Source organism: Lodderomyces beijingensis (assembly GCF_963989305.1).
Source record: "Lodderomyces beijingensis strain CBS 14171 genome assembly, chromosome: 4".
NCBI lineage: Eukaryota > Fungi > Ascomycota > Pichiomycetes > Serinales > Debaryomycetaceae > Lodderomyces > Lodderomyces beijingensis.
In genome coordinates, this window is record NC_089973.1 from 1,842,260 (window position 1) to 1,859,688 (window position 17,429).

Sequence of the window (17,429 nt, forward strand, 5' to 3'; positions counted from 1 at the left end):
AATCATTTGAAGCATTGGAGAATAATCTTATCCGGTGGTCGGGGTCACGTGATGTGCTCTTTTGCTTGACAGGTTTATGGTAGCAACTCGATGATCTTCTCAGTGAGATGTGCAAAAAAAAAAAAAAAGTAGTGTCGGGCAAGCTGAGGATTTTCTCAAGAGCAGTTTTTCAACCAAGCCGGAAAAATGAGAGAAAGACGGGTTTCCACTTTTATAGACAAAATTACGTTCAAAGCTCTGTCTTTGAACCGTTCAACTTTAATATACAACAACTCTATAGATTTAAACCATTTTTCTTTCTTTCTTTCTTTGTTTCTCTTCGCTTCTCTTCTCTTCCTCTCAACACGAATAAATAGTTGTTTTCCGAAAAAACCTATAATACAACTTTATCAGCCAACGATTTCTTGTAGTCCAAGATGGAGCCATTCCATCTTGTGGCCGTTTTGTTTTCAATAACGAAAATATCCTTGGCAACCTTGTCAAGCAATCTGAAATCGTGCGAAACCACCACGACACCACCGTTAAAGGCATTGATAGCTTCAGCCAAGGAGTCAATTGTGGACAAGTCCAAACCGTTGGTGGGTTCATCCAACAAGATCAAGTTGGGGCTCTCCAAAGCCAACAAGGCAAACACGACACGAGATCTCTGTCCTTCCGACAAGGTGGCCATTTGTGCAGTTTGTGCTTCACCGCTCAAACCATAACGGCCCAATTGACCTCTCCAGTATTGGTAGTCTTGTGAGATGCTGGCAAACTTGGTACGGACAAATTCCAATGGGGTCATGGTCAAGTCCAACTGGTCTGCAGAGTGCTGGGAGTAAACACCCAACTTGATGTGTGTGTGTTTGATGACTCTTCCCTTTTGTGGAGTCAACTTACCTTGGAACAAGTTCAACAATGTCGATTTTCCAACACCATTTGGTCCAACAAGAGCCACTCTCGAGTCCATATCGATACCGATATCCAAGTGTTCATATAAATTGTCCTCGTCCTTGCCCGAGTAGGAAAATGACATGTCGTCAAAGGCCAACACTGGTGGAGGCAATTTTTCAACCTCGGGGAACTTGAATGTGAAGACCTTGTCTGGCACAACTGGTTGAATCAAACCGTCAGCCTCCATCTTGTCCAAGATCTTTTGTCTCGATTTAGCTTGCTTGACCAAATTAGCATAAGTACCAGCTGATGCAATGAATTTTTTGATGTGGGCAATTTCCTCCTGTTGTTTTGCGTATTGTTTCATCTGGTTAGTCTCCAATTCCGTTCTTGTTTTGATATAGGTGTCGTAGTTACCACCATACATGGTGAGCAATTTCAATCTCATATCAATCATATTGGTACAAACACCATTGAGGAAATCTTGCGAGTGTGACACCAAGATTAAAATTCGATCAAATCTTTTCAAATACTCTTCTAACCAGACACAAGCGGCCAAGTCCAAGTGGGCAGTTGGGTCATCCAACAATAAAAGTGTCGGTTTGACAAACAATGCCTTGGCCAAAGCAACACGCATTCTCCAACCACCAGACATGTCCCTTGTTTTCTTCTTGATGGTGACCGAGTTGAAACCCAAACCGGTCAAGATGATGGCGGCTCTCGATTCAAAAGTAGAAGGGTCCATCTCATCAATCTTTTCGTAAATTCCTTCCAACTGCGGACACTCGGGTCCTTCCTTGACAATCAACTCCTCCACCAAATCTTCCAACCTCTTCATTTCGTGCTCGGCTTCCCGGACAACATACTCCAAGGCTGAAAAATCGGTTGGCTCAGCTGGCTCGTTCAACAAGTAGACATCAATGTGTTCAGGAATGGGCAACTCTCTTGCTGCAATCGATTTCAACAAAGTCGATTTCCCACAGCCATTCTCTCCAAGCAAACCGTATCTACGGCCATAATTCAATTCCAAAGTCGAATCCTGGATCAAGACCTTTCCGTGGAACAAAAGCGACAAGGACGAGATCTTGATATCTCTCGAGGTCTGCAACGAGTCCAAGACACCGGTGGTGACTCTATCCGACAATCCATGTTCGTCCGTCTGCAACTTTAATTTGGCAATCTGCGCCGACGTGTCTTCTACTTCCTCCTCAGCGGCGTCCTTCTCTGCCTGTTTCTTTGTCTTTTTGACACTCTTTCCATCGGCTGCCTTCTTTGACTCTCTTTCCAAACGCTTTTGCTCTCTCTTGGCTTTCGAAGCTGAAACTGCTGACATTTTCCTTCTCTCTCAATCTCTCTCTCTCTCTGTCTACAATGACTTTTGAGTGGAAAAGTATAATATATCGGTAAAAGAAAAAAAAAAAAAAGGAAGAATTCAATAAGAAAACTTGAAGCAAAAAATTGCAATTGAAAGAGTTCTTTGCTTGAATATATAAAATGGAATCCAAAGAAAACAAAGAGTTCTGAAAACCGTGAAGACCACACTGGAAAAAAAAAATCAGAGAGAAAAAAAAAAAAAAAGGGAATACCATTTTTGTTGCAGAGTACACTACCTGATGATGCTGCTACTGCTGCTACCCTTACTCCTTAACTAAGCTAGCTAACATTAGCCACTAACTATGATACTGGTATACTGCTACTACTACAGCTGCTCACAATAGCCACCAAGTCCAGCGATAAGTTCAAGGTCTACAAGGTCAAAACAAAAGAAAAGAGAGACCAAGAGTATGTAACCAAATGTTCAAGCTCATTCTATTCAAACTTTTGGTTCGTTTGAACAAGCATAGATCTACTGTTTCGGACGATGGGTGTTGCTGTTGTTGTTGCAAAGTTGGATCAGCTTTTGAAGTCACTCATCCACACTTTGTTTCCATGCAATACATCACCATAGGCCTTTTTTTTTCTTTTTCAGCTACTGGACTGTAATGAGGTCCGGTAGTAGTGGTACCACTACTACTTCTTACTCCCACAACTCGAGCAAAGCTGACCTTTTGTATAAAAGCTCGATGGTGGTGTGACCATCTCTCTCAGCCACTGGTATCTAGTGTCTTGCAGACAGCAGATAGCGGTAGCTGGCGGTTTGTAACAAGCATACGCTTGGGGTATATAATTTTGCAACACATTCAGTGGCAATTTGATATTATCCTCGAAACCGCCCCCAACTCTCTGGTGGCAACCGATTTTAATTTTTTTTTTTCCTTCTTCTATCTCGAGAGGTACCATCACGGAACCAGCAAGTCGGAACCTTGACAAGGGAAGGCAAAAAGATACAGATCTGTCAAGAGTAGGCATCCACGCCGACAATTTGCTTTTGGTTTTTTTTTTACAGTTGTTTGTTTATTTATTTATTTATTACTAGTTCAGTTCCTATACCTTATTGCCTCCAGGCCTGTTTAGAGTCAGCATAGATCTTGGTTGGCCATGTCCAGTGCGTCTTCGAAGAAGAATCGGATTTTCAAAAGAGTCGTTGAGGAAGAAGGGCAAAAGTTCACGCAACAGCATCAAGTCACCACGCCTATCCCGCGACGCACGTCGTCGAGTTTGACATCAACACCGCAGGACCTCTCGCGAGACGAAATGCATTTGCCCGGAACCACGATTGATAGTGAGACTCAGCGCTCCTTCACTCCAAAGACGTGGGGATCCGTTCAGCAGCATGTGGCCACGAGAAGGCCATCGTATGGTACCATAGTTACCACAAGAGAGCAAGGCTACAACTTGGACTATCCTCAAGATGTAAATCTTGTTCAAAAACTACAACTAGACCCCCACTCGAGGTTTTATGCGCGGTCAAGGCCGCGAACCCTCGATTTGCCATCATTGCTTCCGTACAAGGTTGAAAACCCTCAGGATCTGGCCAAGTTTTTGAGTCACATTGTTTCCCATCTATACATTGCCATCAAGTCCTTGGATATCCAAGGAGCTCTCTCGATTACTGCCAAGGATTTGGCTGCGTTGAAGGATTCCATATCCGATGTCGATTTAGTACTAGAGACCAACCTTTTTGAAATGGACCGACAAGAAGAAGAAGAAGAAGAAGAAGAAGAAGAAGAAGAAGGAGAGCCAATGACTGAAGATTTTGCGTCCTCAGACGAGGAAACCATAAATGCAGATGGCGAAGAAGATGGCGAAGGCGTTGAAGGAGAAGACGTCGAGGCCGATGATGACGACGACGACGATGACGCGGACAAGGATGCCACTATTCAACACAAGAAGTCACCCAAGTCCGCGGCCGTGGTTGGCGTTCGCACATGGACGCATGAACTACTAATATGGTTCAAGATGAAGTACGACATGCCTTTGAGTCTAAGGGCCAACTTGGCCAGGGTCTACTACAGTTTGTGTCTTTGCCGGGGCCAACAAGTCAACCTCAAGACATATGTACGAGTGTTTGAATTGCTTACTAAAAACCTGCGCTTGTTGTACGACGCGGGCTTGAGATTACCATGGGAGGGGCTATGCAAGGAGTTGGAGCACATTTTCCCCTCAACTGATGCACTTCAAGTTGCCTTTGAAAAGAAAGATCAGATGCAGTTGGCCAAATTGGCCTCGCGAGCATCCTATTTCTTCCACGATGGATGTTTACCGGAAATTTTCCTGCGGCTAGGCTCAAACTTCTCGATGCTGTCGTCATCTTTGGTGGTTTCGGCTCTTGCCATGCTCCCAACCACTTTCACCCCGCGCGGCGTCGATGACGAAAACGATATTCGCCACTACCTTGACTCCTTGTTTTACATGTGGCTCAGGTTGAACAAGACCAAGGGCTTTGAAGAACAAGTGACCTCAAGGTTGGGGATTATAGCCATGGAAACCATGATCAAGATTAGCGAAGATTCCAAAACCAGAGACTTTATAGACTTGGGCGAGTTTGGGTTGTTTACCCAGGACCAGATGGATCTCATCTTCAGCGAGCTTCTCAATAGTTTGGGGATAATGTCTAGAAAATACTCGTCGTTTAATTTGAAATACTTTCATGGTTTTGCCTCCATCATTATCTTTTCCATAAATGGCAACAAAGGGTTGACAAAGGGCGGCATTCTTGAATACTTGAGGTCGTTGGTAAATGCTGTGGAGAGTTATATCCATCCGTCCAACACTGGCGAATGGACCCGCCCCATATCGCGACTTGTGTTGGCAATCGTTTACCAGTTTCACAAAAGATTCAACATGGAGCGACAGCCTGACGGTGTCCTTACCAAGATCTCACCCGATATGATGCTCACAAGTGGAATAGTCGCCGAGTTTGTCTCAATTTTCTTGCCAGTGGTCAAAATTGGGATACAGTCAAAAAAGAGCGACATTTCGTCTGAATATCTCTCGGCTTTGCAGCTTTTAGCGCTTATGGAACCTGAGTACGTGCTCGAAAACACGTTGTTGGACACTTACGAATCACTAGAAGGGGTGATTTCCACGCATCGAGTGATCAATGCCCTCCGTATTTTGGACGCCTTGTCGAGGCAATTGGTCTCCACCCCTGTTTTCAGAGTCCATGTCGTGAGGTTATTACTGTTGGCGTTACCCGGGATAGACACAAACGACTTGGAAAAGACGTTGCAGACTTTTGAAGTGTTTTGGGCTTTGGCCAACTACATGCCGATATACGACCTCAGCGATGAATACACTGATGCGACCTTGGCCTTGGAGTTTACCAATAACCACCTCGAATATTTGAAAAATAAATTGTTCAGCACTGGTGACGAAACAAAATTTGTCGTGTCATTGGAAGACGAAGTGGCTGCTTTAAAGTCGTCAACTTCGGCTTTCAAGGAGCTAGTGAGGGCCTTGGTGCAACGGTTGCCCCCTCTATTTGAAAACCTTCCGGATCCTACCAAAAGTGCAGGATTGGAAAGGAGCTTGGCACTGTCGATTCAAAAGTTTTTCCTTGTAATGTTTGAGGCCATGTCCGACGACTTGTTTGCCGTGTTTAGAAAGGAGTTTTTCACCTTTGTGTTGAACAATGTCCATCACCCGGTTGCCGACCCAGTGGCAGAAATCTGTGGTGGATTAGTAAGACGTGACCCCAGCTGTTTCAAAGCTCAGTCGGAGATCTTGATGGAGAGAATCAGAGAAGAAATTGACGAAAATGGGGCTGGTGCTCCCGGTTCAGGGTCAGGGATAGACATTTTGCCCCGCGATCAAGCCTTGAGTTGGTACTTGAATATATTAGGTGAGTGCATAGGTAACGCCGGCGCACAATTGGTAGGCATGGGCAAGGAGCTCGAAAATTTCTCCTTCTACTTGATGGACAATGTGCGCGGTCCGTGTTTGTATTCATCTTCCTTCATTGTGAACCAGGTACTTCAAGCAGTGACAAAAGTGAAAATAAAAGAGAGCCGATTGATTGCACCTGAGATTGAAAAGTCTAGCGGCGGGGTTACTGCAGAATGCTGGGGAGGCTTCTGGGACAGCGATACTAGGTTCTCAAAGGCAAACACGACATTTGACTGGTTTGTACCTAACGAGCGGCAAGTCAATTTTGCGTTTGAGTTTTTCAGTGAGCATGTTTCCAGGTGCTTGAACAATGTTACCGGTTTGATAAAGGAGTTTGAGAATAATAACAAGAAATCGCGCTCGACGTCGTCATCGTCGTCGTCGTCGTCGTCGTCGTCGTCATTTGACATTGATGAGTTGAGAATGAACCTTTTGTACCTCTCGTACTCGATGAGTGGGGTTTCTTACTTGCTAGACCCATCTTTTGCAGAAGATATCCCCAACTTGAACCACAACACGGAATCCATCAAGCACAGGTTGCAGCTTCTCACGCGGGTTAAGGAAGTCTCGGGTGTTTCTACTCAAAAGGATGTTTTGCACGATGAGAATGTAAGGGAGAATATGGATAAGATATTGCAAGACTTGAAGAGCGAGGATCTTTTTGACTATATGGTTGACTTTGAGAAAATTTGCGAAATCGGCGGCGATCAAGCTGAGCAGGAGTTGAAAAATGAAAAAGTGCCCTTGAGCAAGTCCATGATTCCGGAAAGTCAAAGTGCTTTGAGCAAAGTGCGTTTGCTAGAGACAGAGACGGCAGAAGCGGCAGACTTTGACATCCGCGGACGAGAAACTCCAAGCGTCGAGGGTGTCCAAATGTCCAGTATGAACCCGGGTATCACTTTCAGGGAGCGCAGCTTGTACACTTCAAACTACTATTTTGGTAACGACGCCAGAAATAAAAAATCGAGAGATTTGTATTTGAGAATACACAAGATAAGGCATCTAGTTGGAAGAACTTTGCATTTTGTATCGAAATTTTTGGTGGCCAATTTCGATGACAATACCAAGATATTTGGCGACTTGTTGTTTGCCATCAACATATGGATTTCGGATGTCGGCAGAGAGAGAGTGCTTGAGCCCAGCAATGCCGAAATTGACTACGAGAGCATCGCGTTCCTTCAAACCATCAACCGTATCAGGAAACCCTATACCCGTGTTGCTATTGCCGCGAGGTTAGAGTCGTATCACCAGGCAAGAGTTGCGCTTCACGCAACAGCTCGAGCCGAAACCAATTTGGATCGGGTTTTGATGGATGATGTGGTCAAGATCTCTGCGTCCAACTATTCAAGAATTGCGTCGCAAGCTCAGCGAGTGTTGCTTGACGGCATGAAGAGATTAAGCGGATGCTATAGCCACATTGTGAAGACTGCATTTAAAAATCTTGCCAAGGCATTGGCCAGTGGCGAGCATCGGGAAATTGAAAATGCCTTGAAAGTGTTTGCCTTGAAAAGAATCAAGACCAAGTTGCAGAATGACTTTTCCAACCTTCAAAAGTACATCGAATTGCTTCGCCGTTGCTTAGAGACGGACGATACAAAGGTTTACAAATTAGCCCATAGCCTTTTTTCGGGCGTTTCAAAGGCCATTTCGCTTCCAAGCAGAGTTTGCATTATCGACGAGGCGCAAATCGACGTCATCAGGCCCTCGGATCAATATATTGATTTGGAAATCAAGGCAGTCCAGCTAGCAAAAGAGAAAAAGAGAAAGATTTACTCTGAAAAAGTTGAAAAGTTGCAAGACAAGGTGATGGAGGAGCACAATTTCAATGGGCATTGGAAAGTAACGTTGCTGAACTTGGAGTTGTTGCTGACCTTGCAGTCGAGCTTGGATATCCCAACAAGAGCAGGGATTTTGCAGATTATGTGTGAGGAGGCATCAAAGGAGCATCCAATCTTGTCGAGGTATTCGTTGTGGGGAATCTCGCGGATAGTGACCAAGCTTGCAGTGCTTGACCAGTACGGTTACGACCTAAAGCATTGCTGGGATTTGGATTACCTTGCCCAAGGAGAGAGATTAGAAAACACCGAGCCACAATCTGGGAACATCTCCTACCAAACTGTTTGGAACAGAGAATTTGGGGAAGATGCTCAAAATTTAAGCTACTATATCGACAGCAAACCAAGCGCAGGGTGGCTATTCTGGGGCAAATCGTTGAAAGTCTTAAAAGCAGCTCCTTCGTACAAGTTGCAATTGGGCGCAGAGGACCACGCCGCGTTGTACAAGTTTGGCCAATCGGTTAGACGCGAATGGTTGTCGAAAATAGTCAAGATGTGGGTCTCGGACGCCGAAACAAGCAATGCGTTCCAAGTGATGGATGTTGTTATCATTGAAACATTGATCTTGTTGATATCAAACGGCTTCACGCCAAACTTTACGTATACAGAGTTGTTGAGTTTGGTCGACGACATTTACGAAAGTGACGAAAAGAGTGCCCATCTCGTGACGTGTGAGATTTTCGCTGGGGTCTTGTGGGCGTCCAAATTTACCGCTCCCGAGTACTTGGACGAGCGTGACAAGTTTGTCGTTTCGCATTTGAGGAAAATCTTGAATTCTGATATCGCACCTGGCACACAAGCCACATGGAACGTGTTTGCCGTGTGGGTGCCGTCCAATTGCGACATCCGGAGATTTTCCAGTGTCATGGCTGAGTTTTTGGATTTCAGGCCCAATCCAAAATCAGACTCGGCGTTTAGTGAATCGGCCCGCTTGGGTTACATACGGGCTATTATCGCTTCTCTCTCGTGGAGATTGGCAGATCCAGACAAGTATTTGGACTTGTGTTTGAAGAATATCAGCCACCGGTATAATGCTGTGAGAAAGGAAATTGGTGCGCTCATGGCAAATTTGTCCTCGACATACTATGTTGAATCAGTTTGTGACAGCAGGACATTTTTGGAAAACTGTAACCAGAAGCAGAACTTGATGCTATACGGCAGCGGCGACCACCAGCACCACCATAATAGTATCCTAGCGCAATTGCCAAACTTGTTTAGGACCACAGAAGCGAGACGCCAAGAAGTGGCCCATTTACTTCCGCAAGAAATATTGACCTCGGACTACATCTACACGGCGACAACGTTATTGTTTTGGTTGAGACAAGAACTCAGCACCAACGCAAACATTTTCCTTCAAGAATACGTGCCCGAGTTTATTGTTCCGTTTTTGCTTGAGTTGATCAACATGAAGGAAGTGTGTCAGTTGGGCAAGATCGACCCCGTCACGGTTCTCAAGAAGGTGTCTCAAATCTCCTACACCAAGGAGTTTTTGAGCAGCATTGTTTCGATGTTGAACTGTTGCTTCAAGAGGGATTTGAATGTTGTTCAAACAATTGTTATGGGCGAGTTTATGGAGACAATATACTTTAGAAACTTGTTCAAGTTGACAAGAGTGCAGCGGGAAAGCATCATTGATGTGATCAAGTCCCAATTGGTGCACAAGCATTTAGAGGTTCGCGAGGCTGCCGCTGCCACCTTGACGGGTTTGATCCACATGCTGCCGGTTGAGGATATTAAGGTGGTTATTCAAAAATTCATAACATCTTTCACCGGGCAATTGGACAAAGTGCGCCGTTTTTACAAAAAGAAGGGCAATTTTAAGAATATGGAACAGCAGGACGTTGTGAAGTTGCACGGTGCGGTCTTGGGTTTGGGTTCGCTTGTGCATGCATTCTCATTTGCATCGCCCCCACCAGAATGGGTCCCGCAGGTCTTGACTACTTTGGCCAACAAAGCCACTGGTCTTCCTGGCATCGTGGGTAAAACTGCCAAGGAAACACTTGGTAAATTTAGGAAAGATAGACAGGATACGTGGCACGTTGACAGTAATATTTTTGACACAGAGCAAATTCAGGATCTTGAAGGAGTCCTCTGGAGGAGCTACTTTGTATAGAATCATGAAAAAAAAAAAAAAAAAAGAAAAAGAACAAAGAGCCAAAAAAAAAAAAAAAAGGTTTATAGATTAGGTCATGTCATGTTACTTATCTCGAATAGAAAATCGGAGAACCCAATCGTGGCAGTTCCCGAGAGACTCTTGTCGTACTTTTTGAAAATGTCAGTTAGTTTCCGCAAGTACACCAAAAGCTCGATAAAGGAGTCGAATTTGAGTCTCCCCACTTGTCCGTCGTCCTTGACACTGTATTTGGAAAACAAGTGAAGCACTAGATCAATGTCCAACTTGTAGCCAATCTGCTCGAGGATTTTCTGAAACTCACCAAATGAGATGTCGCCCGATTTGTTTGAATCTGCTTGGATAAACAACTTCTTATAAGCCGAGAGGTACTTCCAAAGCGAAACAAATTGTTCGAAATTTAGCGACTTGTTGGAATTGTAAGACGGGGTTGACGACGACGACGATGAGGATGCGTCGTTTCTATTTGTGAATAAGTTGAGCATGAGCTTGATGGTTGATTCCTGGAACCTTGTGTGGTCGAAATTCAAGAGCGCATAGGACAATTCCTTAGCTGAGATTTTGCCACTTTTATTCACATCCACTTTTTCAAAGACGCTTCGCAATTCAATTCCTAGCTTCTGCTTCGACGTGAGGCTTTTATCAGTGGCTAGTGATTCTTTTGATCTATTTGAAGGTTTGGAACTGTGAATAGGGGGAGAGTGTATTGTTTGCTGCGATGATGATGATGATGGTGGTGGTGGTTTCTTGCTCACGCCGCTTGGTTCCTGCTGCATTGGATCAAACTGCTGCGGATTAGTGATCTGGCCCGATTGCAGATAACTCTGGTACTGTCGGTTCAACAGTTGGGATGCTTGTGGATTGTATGCTCCGGGGTGAGCGGGCGGCAGCTGGCTGTATGAGGGTTGCATATGTAGCGGTGGTTGCGGTTGTGGCATTGGCTGGTAAACATGTTGTTGTTGCGGTGGTGGTGGTTGTTGTTGGTATAACGGCTGCGGAGATACCTGCTGCTGCTGCTGTTGGTGGTGGTGGTGGTGATGGTGTCGTTGCTGTTGTTGCTGTTGGCGAGAGTAATCGGGATTAGGTGCCGGCTGGTATTGATATTGGGGCTGTTGCTGCGGTATCACATGGCCAGGAGGTTGTTGAAACGTCTGCGAGCCTGTTCTGCTTGACACTTGTTGTGGCGGTGGTCTATAACTTATTTTCTGACCGTTCAAGCTTTGCTGTTGGTCTTGATACTGCTGCTGCTGCGGTTTCTTGTTTCCATGCTGGTGTTGATGCTGCTGATAAGGCGTGGGCATTTGAGGCAAGTCATTCATTTTTCCCTTTTTCCTTTTTTTTTTTTTTTGTTTGTTTCAATGAGTAAAAGATCGGAACTGAAGATATATATGCAAGAGTTGATTTGTGATTGAGTGAATCTAGATATTGCGAGAAAAGTCGAGATTCAAGTCTTTAGGGTGATTGACCTTGTTTTTTGTTTACCGTGTGTATAAAAGCAAGGTGGTAAGCAGGTCAAGACTATGCTTTTGGTGTAAGTTTTGAGAATCAACATCAAATTGCACAGGACTGCCAAAATGTGTTTATTAGCAATAGCTGGCAGGTTTGCACGACCCGGCTTCATCCGCCTGCCACGACCACTATGGCAATCCCACGCCTCAGCTCAAACCACTATGGCAGTCCCAAGTTCAGACTAACGAGATTTCAGGAACCAGCTGCCAGTGGGTTCAAGCAAAGACGCACCTACATCTTGTCCGCAAATTGTACCGCAAATTGCACGAAAAGGAAAGCTATTACAAATAATCGTTAATTTACATTTTGTATAAATCTCCCTCAAACCTAATCTCTTCTTCTGAAGCCGCCTCTTCTGACTGGACCACCCCTGCCCGGTCTTGGTCTCTCAGCTGGAGCATTCTTCAATCTGGTCAATGGCAAGATTCCTTCTGGAATGTTCAACTCGGTTCTCAAGTAGTCCAACCCTTCGTCGGTCAAGGTGTAGTAGTAGTATTGCCATGAGAATTGGGTCTTGACGTATCCTTTACTGGTCAATGATTGCAAAGCCTTGATGACGTAAAGGTTCCTGGTGTCAATCTCCTCGTGTTTTGGCAAGTCGAAATCCTTTTTGGCAACGACAACACCCTCTGTATAATTGTTAGTATTTTCTTCAGAAAAATGGTTGTGAGTGAGAATGGGGGAGATATGCACTCGGACGACGACCATTCTGAACCAAAACGAAAAAAAAAATGGGAAAACGGTTTGGAGATGCAGAATCAAGCTTGCGTTGAATTATGTGGATTGTAAAAATCTCGTTCATCCCACTAGCATCATCAAGTTGAATGAATTTAATAGATTATTTTGCGGGTTTGCGCTTTTTTGTTTGTGAGATGAATGATTGGGAGAATCCATAAAGTGCTCTCAACGGTTCAGCTAAAAGCTCCAATTTCGACAAAGAGCTTCGAAAGCTGAATCTTGGTTCCTTGTCTCTGTATGTTTTCGCGGATTTTTTTTTTCTTTCTTTCGTTCTCCATTTTTCATGTAATCGTCCTTATTCAGCCGGTCGTGAGTTGCTGTTCCTCCTTTCGTTTTCATTGAAACATACCTTGGAAGAGGTATTGGTGGATCTTCTTTCTGTCTTCTTTAGGAATGAGCATGCTGTTGTTGTTCGATGTGTGTATCACCAAGTCGCTTCAAGGAGAACTGTGTGATTTTTCACCCGTCTATCAAATTTTTCGTTTTCGGGCTTGGGAGACGAGGAGGAGCCAGAGTGAGAGTGTAGCAAGAGGATCGCGACTCTCTGTGAGAGCTTTGGTACTTGTGCTACCACTTGTTTAGTCACGTGGATTGCACGTGCATTTGTAGATGATGAAAATAAGGCACAAAAGATATAGCTTCGCGCACGAGCACGTTTTCGGGTTATAGCCCTAATTTTTGGCAACCATCAAATCATCAAATCACCACCTTATCCACCCGCCATCCACATCTACTAGCCATTTCGTGAGCACGGTTCCATTCGTTTTACAGAGCTCAAAGAAGTGTATGAAAGAGTAGTTGATCTCGATGTTTGATCGATCCTTTTCAGTTTTTCTTCTCTTTTCACTCATTAAAAAAATATAATACACAATTTATACACGTTCATGTCTGGGTCTGCCAAAGTTCTTCAAGAATCCACCCAAGGACTCCTTTTGCTCTTTTTCTTCAACGTCATCCAAGGATTGCTCTCTAGTCAACTCGTGGTCTCTCAAGAAGAAGCCGCAAAGAATCATTGGTGCAACAAAACATATACAAACAATCATCAAGATTCTTTGAACTTCTCCGTAAGCATGGACGGCACCTTCTCTCTCGGGAGTACCCCATGCGTATTGGGCAGCAAACGTGTAGGGGCTCTTGTAGACGCTTGACGCGAGCTCGGGGCTAAGATGCTCAGCCAATTTGGTGTATAATGTTTGCGACCAAATAGCTCCTGCAACCGAGGAGCCGACTGCGTAACCAACCCGGTAAAGGGTGTACAAGGCGGAAGTAACCACCGCCATGTGTTCGTGGCTCACGCAACTTTGTGCGCTGACGGTGATGGGGTAAGTGAAAAACCCGGTACCGATACCCATGACAACCATAGCACCAATGATCCCCGAGTGGGCACTCAATGTGGATCTGTAGTGGTACATTAACCCAAAAGCCACCATCCACAAGGAACAACCCAAGATGATGAATGGCTTCAAATGACGGAAGTAGGCAACAAACAAACCAAAGAGGAAACCACAAACGACGGAGGCAAAGGATGAAATGCTGGAGATCCTCGTAGCGGATTTCATCGACTCATTCACGGCAACAATTAAGACCGTGTACAAAAACGAAGCTTCAACTGCATAGACAAAGTCGAAAAGGAAGGAGATGACTGCTCCTGACCAGATACCGCGGTCCTTCATCAATGGCAATGGCAATATTGGGTGCTTGGCGAAATACTCCCAGAGGCAAAACACGGGGATGAGGACACCACCAACGACTATAGGTGCAATAATGTTTCCCTGCTTCCATTTCTCATTGACACCGCCAGCAAGAGTTAATGGAATCAACAAGCAACCCAAGGAGACAACCATCAAGATCAAACCAATGACATCCAATCTCCAGAACAAGTACTTGATAAAGCCAACAAAGCCCAATTCCTGGAATTTGGTCTCTCTTTGCTTGAATGCTTTCCAAGCCTCAGTTTTACCGGCCAACCATCTCATGTGGATCATGCAGCAGACAAATGGGATGCAAGCCAAGGGAAGGATGAACGCCCACATACCGATACCCCATTTCCAATTGGTTCCCACGGCAGTGGTGACGTCACCTGAGATCCAAGTGTTGATGATGAATGGGAACGAGGGACAAAGCGAAAAGTACAATCTCCATCTCAAACTGGAGAAATCCGACAAGATGAAAAGCAACACCATGATGATACCACTGTAGCCGATCTGGTACAAGACAGCACCGGCAACGTAGGCATTGATCGTGGGCGACTGGCACTCGATGATTGTGCCGACAACGTAAAACAATACAGCTACAATAAACAACTCCAACCGGCCAAAGACATCTGACAATCTTGCGTAAACGGGCTGGGCGGCGGCCGCGGTAAGCGCAGTAATGGCGTTGACTGTAGTCAACAAGGAGTGTTCACTCCACGAAGCAGTAGCGTAAGCAGTGTAGATGTATCTGGTTTGCGAGTCCAACCCATAAGCGTAACCAACCAAGAACGCGGAGAATAGCAAGACCACTTTGTACCAGAATGTATGTTTCCATTGCTCAGCCAAAATTTCAGCTTTTTCAACACCAATCGATTTTTCTGCTTCAACTTCTCTTTCCAACTCGTGATTCCTGGTGGAATCTTCATAGATGGCTTTTTCGTCTCTCGACGAAGAACTTTGAGAATCCATGCTTGGTTGATCGTGATGCGGACAAGCAAGTGAGTCAAGCGGGGGATTTGACCTTCATTTTATATATCTCGGGCGAGCATACGGGGGGCGGTCCGTTAACCACGGTGAGATGAGGACAATTCAATGAAGTTGGCAAGCTTATCAGAGTCAACCGCTGTACATAAATGATAGGAAAAAGAAAAGTGTTTCTTTTTTTTGTCTCTGGCGCAAAAAAAGCAAAAAATCTTGGTTCATGAGTTGCGATCTTGAAGGAAAGGGGGGGGGGGGGTGCTTTCAAACTTGAGTTCTAGTGGCAGGACCACTTGTATTTCAAGCTTCTAGGTGTTTGCAATTGGAACTGCTTTGGTGAGGTTCAGACCCGTCATCAAGTTCGCTAACCTCGGTGAAAGGAAAGGAAAGGAAAGGAAAAAATGTCGTAAGGCGATTTTTGATATCACGCAACCGATCAAGATGGTTATGGCCCTGGCTTGACTTAGCCCTCTGCCTGAACGCTTGTCGGTATAAGTATGAGAAATTCTCCGATTCCAATTCGGGATGCCTTTTCGAAATTTACTCTCAAGAAAAAAAAAAGTCCTAGACACAAAAACCTACTGGCATATATCGTAAGTGCAACCGAATTAGACCAACGAGAGATGTCATCTCGTCAAATTCCGTTTGCTCAAACACCCCAGTTGTGTAAGAAGCTCTAGGAGAGGTCAAGTTCGACAATCAAAGTCTTTCTCAAGCCATGTTTTCCTCCTCCAGATTGCTAGAAAAAAAAAGTCTCTGCAATGGATTCATCGGCAAAGATTGATCAGATAAGATTTGATGAAAAAGATAACGTCAGCAAATATAATTTTTTCTCTTTTTCTTTTCTTTTTTTTGGATTTAATAAGCAAACAACCATGCATATGTGAAATTTCGAGCAGACGACGAAAAGTTGTTACACCTTGAAGAAAAGAAAACCATGGCAAAAGCACATCTGCATTTAATAAACGTCGCTTAATTTTGGAAAAAGTGAGTATGTGTGTGGGAGAGAGAGAGAGACCGCATTGAGAAGTAAATGCGACTCTCGGAAATCGATACTTTTTTGTTAATCTATTCCATCAGATATTATGGTTTTGCGAAATGACAGAACAAAGGTTTGAAAAGGGATAGGCATACGAAGAGCAGTCTAGCTCGATCCGGGGAATTGTTCCGGTGCCTGTGGTTTTTAAAAGTCAAGTGGAGAGGCGGGATGTGTCAAAAAAAGCACAAGCACAGCTTCAGGTGTCAGAGTCTGAGCATTTTACAAAAGTGCAAGACTCAGCCAATCATGGCCGGTCGAGAAAATGATCGGTGATTCAAGAAAACCCGGCTAGATTGCTTCGGACTTGTGTGTGGGTGTTTTTTTTTTTGTTTTTTTTCATTTCTCCGTACAAGGTTAGAAGTGACGTGTATGCCAATTCTGATCCAGACGCCTTGGAGCAGAATGAGCTATATATGTGCCCATTTGTGTGTGGAAATGCTGCAGGAGAGACAAAACACCGTTGAGCTCGGCGTTGGATATGGACGATGGGGCTGGAGGCTAGAGGGAGCAACTCTGTTTTCAGCCTCCACCTCAATTGCCTACCTTATGTGAGGTTTTTTCGCGGGCTTTACTCGCGTTTGGCGCAGTCGCCGCCAGAAAGTTTCAGCAGGGACACAGGGGCCAGCCTAGCGTCGTTTCGCATTTACCCGCGATCAAAAGGAAGGAAAGCACTCGCAGTTGTCGAGTGTGGAAACTTCACCTCCATTTGCGGGTGGGAAATTCGGTGGTACTCTCCATTTAACAACATTTGCTCCTGAGAGCTTGAAACCTTAGCGTGCAAACGCATGGGCGATGCTACAAGAAAACACATCGAAGACTCCTTCGATATGGGAATGGCGTCGTAAATGGTTGGCTGTTGAATTGTGTCAAAGCAATCAAGGGCTATTTAGTGCAATATGCGAACCTGGATACGATATCCAGGCACCCGATACCGATCATCGATGCTAGATTGGCCCGTCCTTTGCTCTTCCTTTTTTTTCATCTGTTCTGTTTTGGCACGAGCGTTGGTTCGAGCCTCGTGGAAGTGAAGCGAAAAAAAACAAAAAAAAAAAAAACAGAGGATAAAAAAAAAGAGAGAGCCCAAAAGTCCGCCATGTAGATTGCAATTGCTTCTTCTTCTCCAAAGTGATGATATTCGCCAGCATCAGACGCATTTTCCAGTCATTCAGGACGGAGGAAGAAGAGAGGCTATACTCCAGAGCTGCTTTTTTCAACCTACTAGGGTTCCTAGGGTCGTGTGTGTTGTTTTCCTTTGTGGCCCAGCGGTTGTCTCGATATCCGCGCGAGCTTGCTCAGATTGCTAGAGCCGATGCGTTGATCAGGGCGATTCAACAGTGATATGCCATGCCATTCGAATCGTGTCA

The 17,429-nt window shown here is 44.8% G+C and overlaps 5 protein-coding genes across 5 annotated transcripts; 1 reads left to right on the top strand and 4 right to left on the bottom strand. All coding sequences in view use genetic code 12, as the record gives it.

The window, feature by feature from the left end:
- Positions 1-373: 373 nt before the first annotated feature.
- LODBEIA_P38110 (uncharacterized protein) lies at positions 374-2,206 on the bottom strand (the record flags this gene model as incomplete). The annotated part of the gene is made up of 1 exon (XM_066973963.1): positions 374-2,206. The coding sequence occupies one exon, from the start codon at positions 2,204-2,206 to the stop codon at positions 374-376; it is 1,833 nt and encodes a 610-aa protein (XP_066830749.1).
- Positions 2,207-3,351: 1,145 nt separating this feature from the next.
- Positions 3,352-10,089, top strand: LODBEIA_P38120 (uncharacterized protein; the record flags this gene model as incomplete). The annotated part of the gene is made up of 1 exon (XM_066973964.1): positions 3,352-10,089. One exon carries the CDS (start codon positions 3,352-3,354, stop codon positions 10,087-10,089), a length of 6,738 nt encoding a protein of 2,245 aa, XP_066830750.1.
- A 74-nt stretch (positions 10,090-10,163) lies between these two features.
- Positions 10,164-11,426, bottom strand: LODBEIA_P38130 (uncharacterized protein; the record flags this gene model as incomplete). The annotated part of the gene is made up of 1 exon (XM_066973965.1): positions 10,164-11,426. One exon carries the CDS (start codon positions 11,424-11,426, stop codon positions 10,164-10,166), a length of 1,263 nt encoding a protein of 420 aa, XP_066830751.1.
- Positions 11,427-11,943: 517 nt separating this feature from the next.
- Positions 11,944-12,755, bottom strand: LODBEIA_P38140 (40S ribosomal protein eS10; the record flags this gene model as incomplete). The annotated part of the gene is made up of 2 exons (XM_066973966.1): positions 11,944-12,245; positions 12,704-12,755. 2 exons carry the CDS (start codon positions 12,753-12,755, stop codon positions 11,944-11,946), a joined length of 354 nt encoding a protein of 117 aa, XP_066830752.1.
- Positions 12,756-13,226: 471 nt separating this feature from the next.
- Positions 13,227-15,017, bottom strand: LODBEIA_P38150 (uncharacterized protein; the record flags this gene model as incomplete). Its single annotated transcript, XM_066973967.1, has 1 exon — positions 13,227-15,017. One exon carries the CDS (start codon positions 15,015-15,017, stop codon positions 13,227-13,229), a length of 1,791 nt encoding a protein of 596 aa, XP_066830753.1.
- Positions 15,018-17,429: the final 2,412 nt, after the last annotated feature.